Here is a 1799-nt window from a genome sequence, read left to right on the forward strand (position 1 = left end):
CACACAGAGAGACACACACATACACACACGGACACACACACACACACACACACACACACACCACACACACACACACACACACACACACACACACACACACACACACACACACACACACACACACACACACACACAGAATTTTAATATTTTATTTATTCCACTGCATTTAGTGGGCAGATCTCAGAGAACGATTATAAAACTCATGATAGTATTAATAATAATTTATAATAATATATATATTTAAAATATATTGATAAAAGTTATATATATATATTAACATCTATCTATACAGGAGATATCACACACATTATTTACCGTAATAAAACATCCAACATGAGGAGCCAACTATGACAGTTAGACTAGTTTAAAATATTTAAAAGGAAATGAAAATTATTAATTAAAAGTCTATGCTTTTATTATTTTTACTTTAATTTCCCTTTTTTCTTTCATACACAGTTTTAAATAGTTATTATAATATCACTAATAAAAATGATTATATAAACTATTACTAGGAATGAAGTAATAAACCTAGAATTAAGTGTAATCAAACACTGCACACTATCCATATTACATTATATCCTGTATATTTGACCATACTCAGGCTACTATACAAACACAGGGACTTCCAGTTGTGTATTAAACCACAACGACTGTCAATATAAAAGTGAAAGAGGGTCCTACAGCAGCCAGTAGTTGACCTCCAGTCCTCCAGGGTCACGTTGGCCTCCAGGCTGCAGGCCTTGGCGTAAGCCTCCAAAAAGTTGCAGCCGACCCCATCCACTGACGGGTATCTGCACAGAGTGTGTGAGCAGGCGCTGATGTACGGCTCTGGGTCGGTGTGCTCGTGACAGGCGGAGAAGGGAGGCTGCCTCATGAGATTACAGCTGTTCAGAGGGAAGAGTTTTCCGTGTTACATTGGTTGATCTAGCAGAAACAACGCTGCTTATATGACATGACAAGACGAGGGTCTTCATGGCTCAGCTCTTACTGGTCGGTGGAGCGGTTGCAGTTGATGGTGCTGTCGACTGAGTCCTGGCATTGAATCTCACAGCTAGAGGGAGACAAAGATCATATTACATCTGAATCCTAATCCACATTATGACACATAGGTAAAATCAATCAGACTGAGCGGTACCCAGGGAGGCTGAAAGAGGACTTCTCTGCAGTCGGGGTGGTGGTCCAACTGGAGTTGGAGGGGCTGCCACACAAACCCTCTACAGCTTCAGGAAGTCCTGGTGGATGTGAGGGTACAATTAAAGCTATAATTCAGAAATAAATATTTAATATTCAGTCCAGATTGGAAGTACTGTTCTGTACCTGCCACATGTGCGCTGTTGCCATCAAAAAAGAGAGTCATGTTGGAGGACGGGAACTTAGCGGTGACTCCAGTCTGGTCCTTGGAGAGCTCCACGCCGTGCATCAGCTGAGCTGTGCTGTTGAGCACCACGTCTTCACCACCAACCTACACACACACACACACACACACACACACACACACACACACACACACACACACACACACACACACACACACACACACACACACACACACACACACACACACACACACACACACACACACACAGCATTAAAAGAAATCATATTTTTCAATATCATTCGGTAGTGTTGTGATTGTTGGACAGAAATATTATTTGCTCGGACCTCAAACAGATGTTGGTGTGACAGGTTGTTTCGGGGGTTGAGTTCAAATATGAGCACATGGTTAACTCCTGCCTGCCTCCAGCCGTAGGTGTTGATGCCTGAAAGAGCAGAACAGTGGCTCATGCATTAATACGATA

The 1799-nt window shown here is 42.1% G+C and overlaps 1 protein-coding gene across 1 annotated transcript; it reads right to left on the reverse strand.

The window, feature by feature from the left end:
* Positions 1 to 615: 615 nt before the first annotated feature.
* On the reverse strand, positions 616 to 1464 carry LOC104943582 (IgGFc-binding protein-like; the record flags this gene model as incomplete). The annotated part of the gene is made up of 4 exons (XM_010769033.1): positions 1318 to 1464; positions 1136 to 1232; positions 989 to 1051; positions 616 to 884 (listed from the first exon to the last, which is right to left on the reverse strand). Coding segments are annotated over exons 1-4 (532 nt in total), but the record flags the coding sequence as incomplete, so codon positions are not given.
* Between the last annotated feature and the right edge of the window lie 335 nt (positions 1465 to 1799).

Source organism: Notothenia coriiceps, unplaced genomic scaffold (genome assembly GCF_000735185.1).
Source record: "Notothenia coriiceps isolate Sejong01 unplaced genomic scaffold, NC01 NC01_scaffold00006274, whole genome shotgun sequence".
NCBI lineage: Eukaryota > Metazoa > Chordata > Actinopteri > Perciformes > Nototheniidae > Notothenia > Notothenia coriiceps.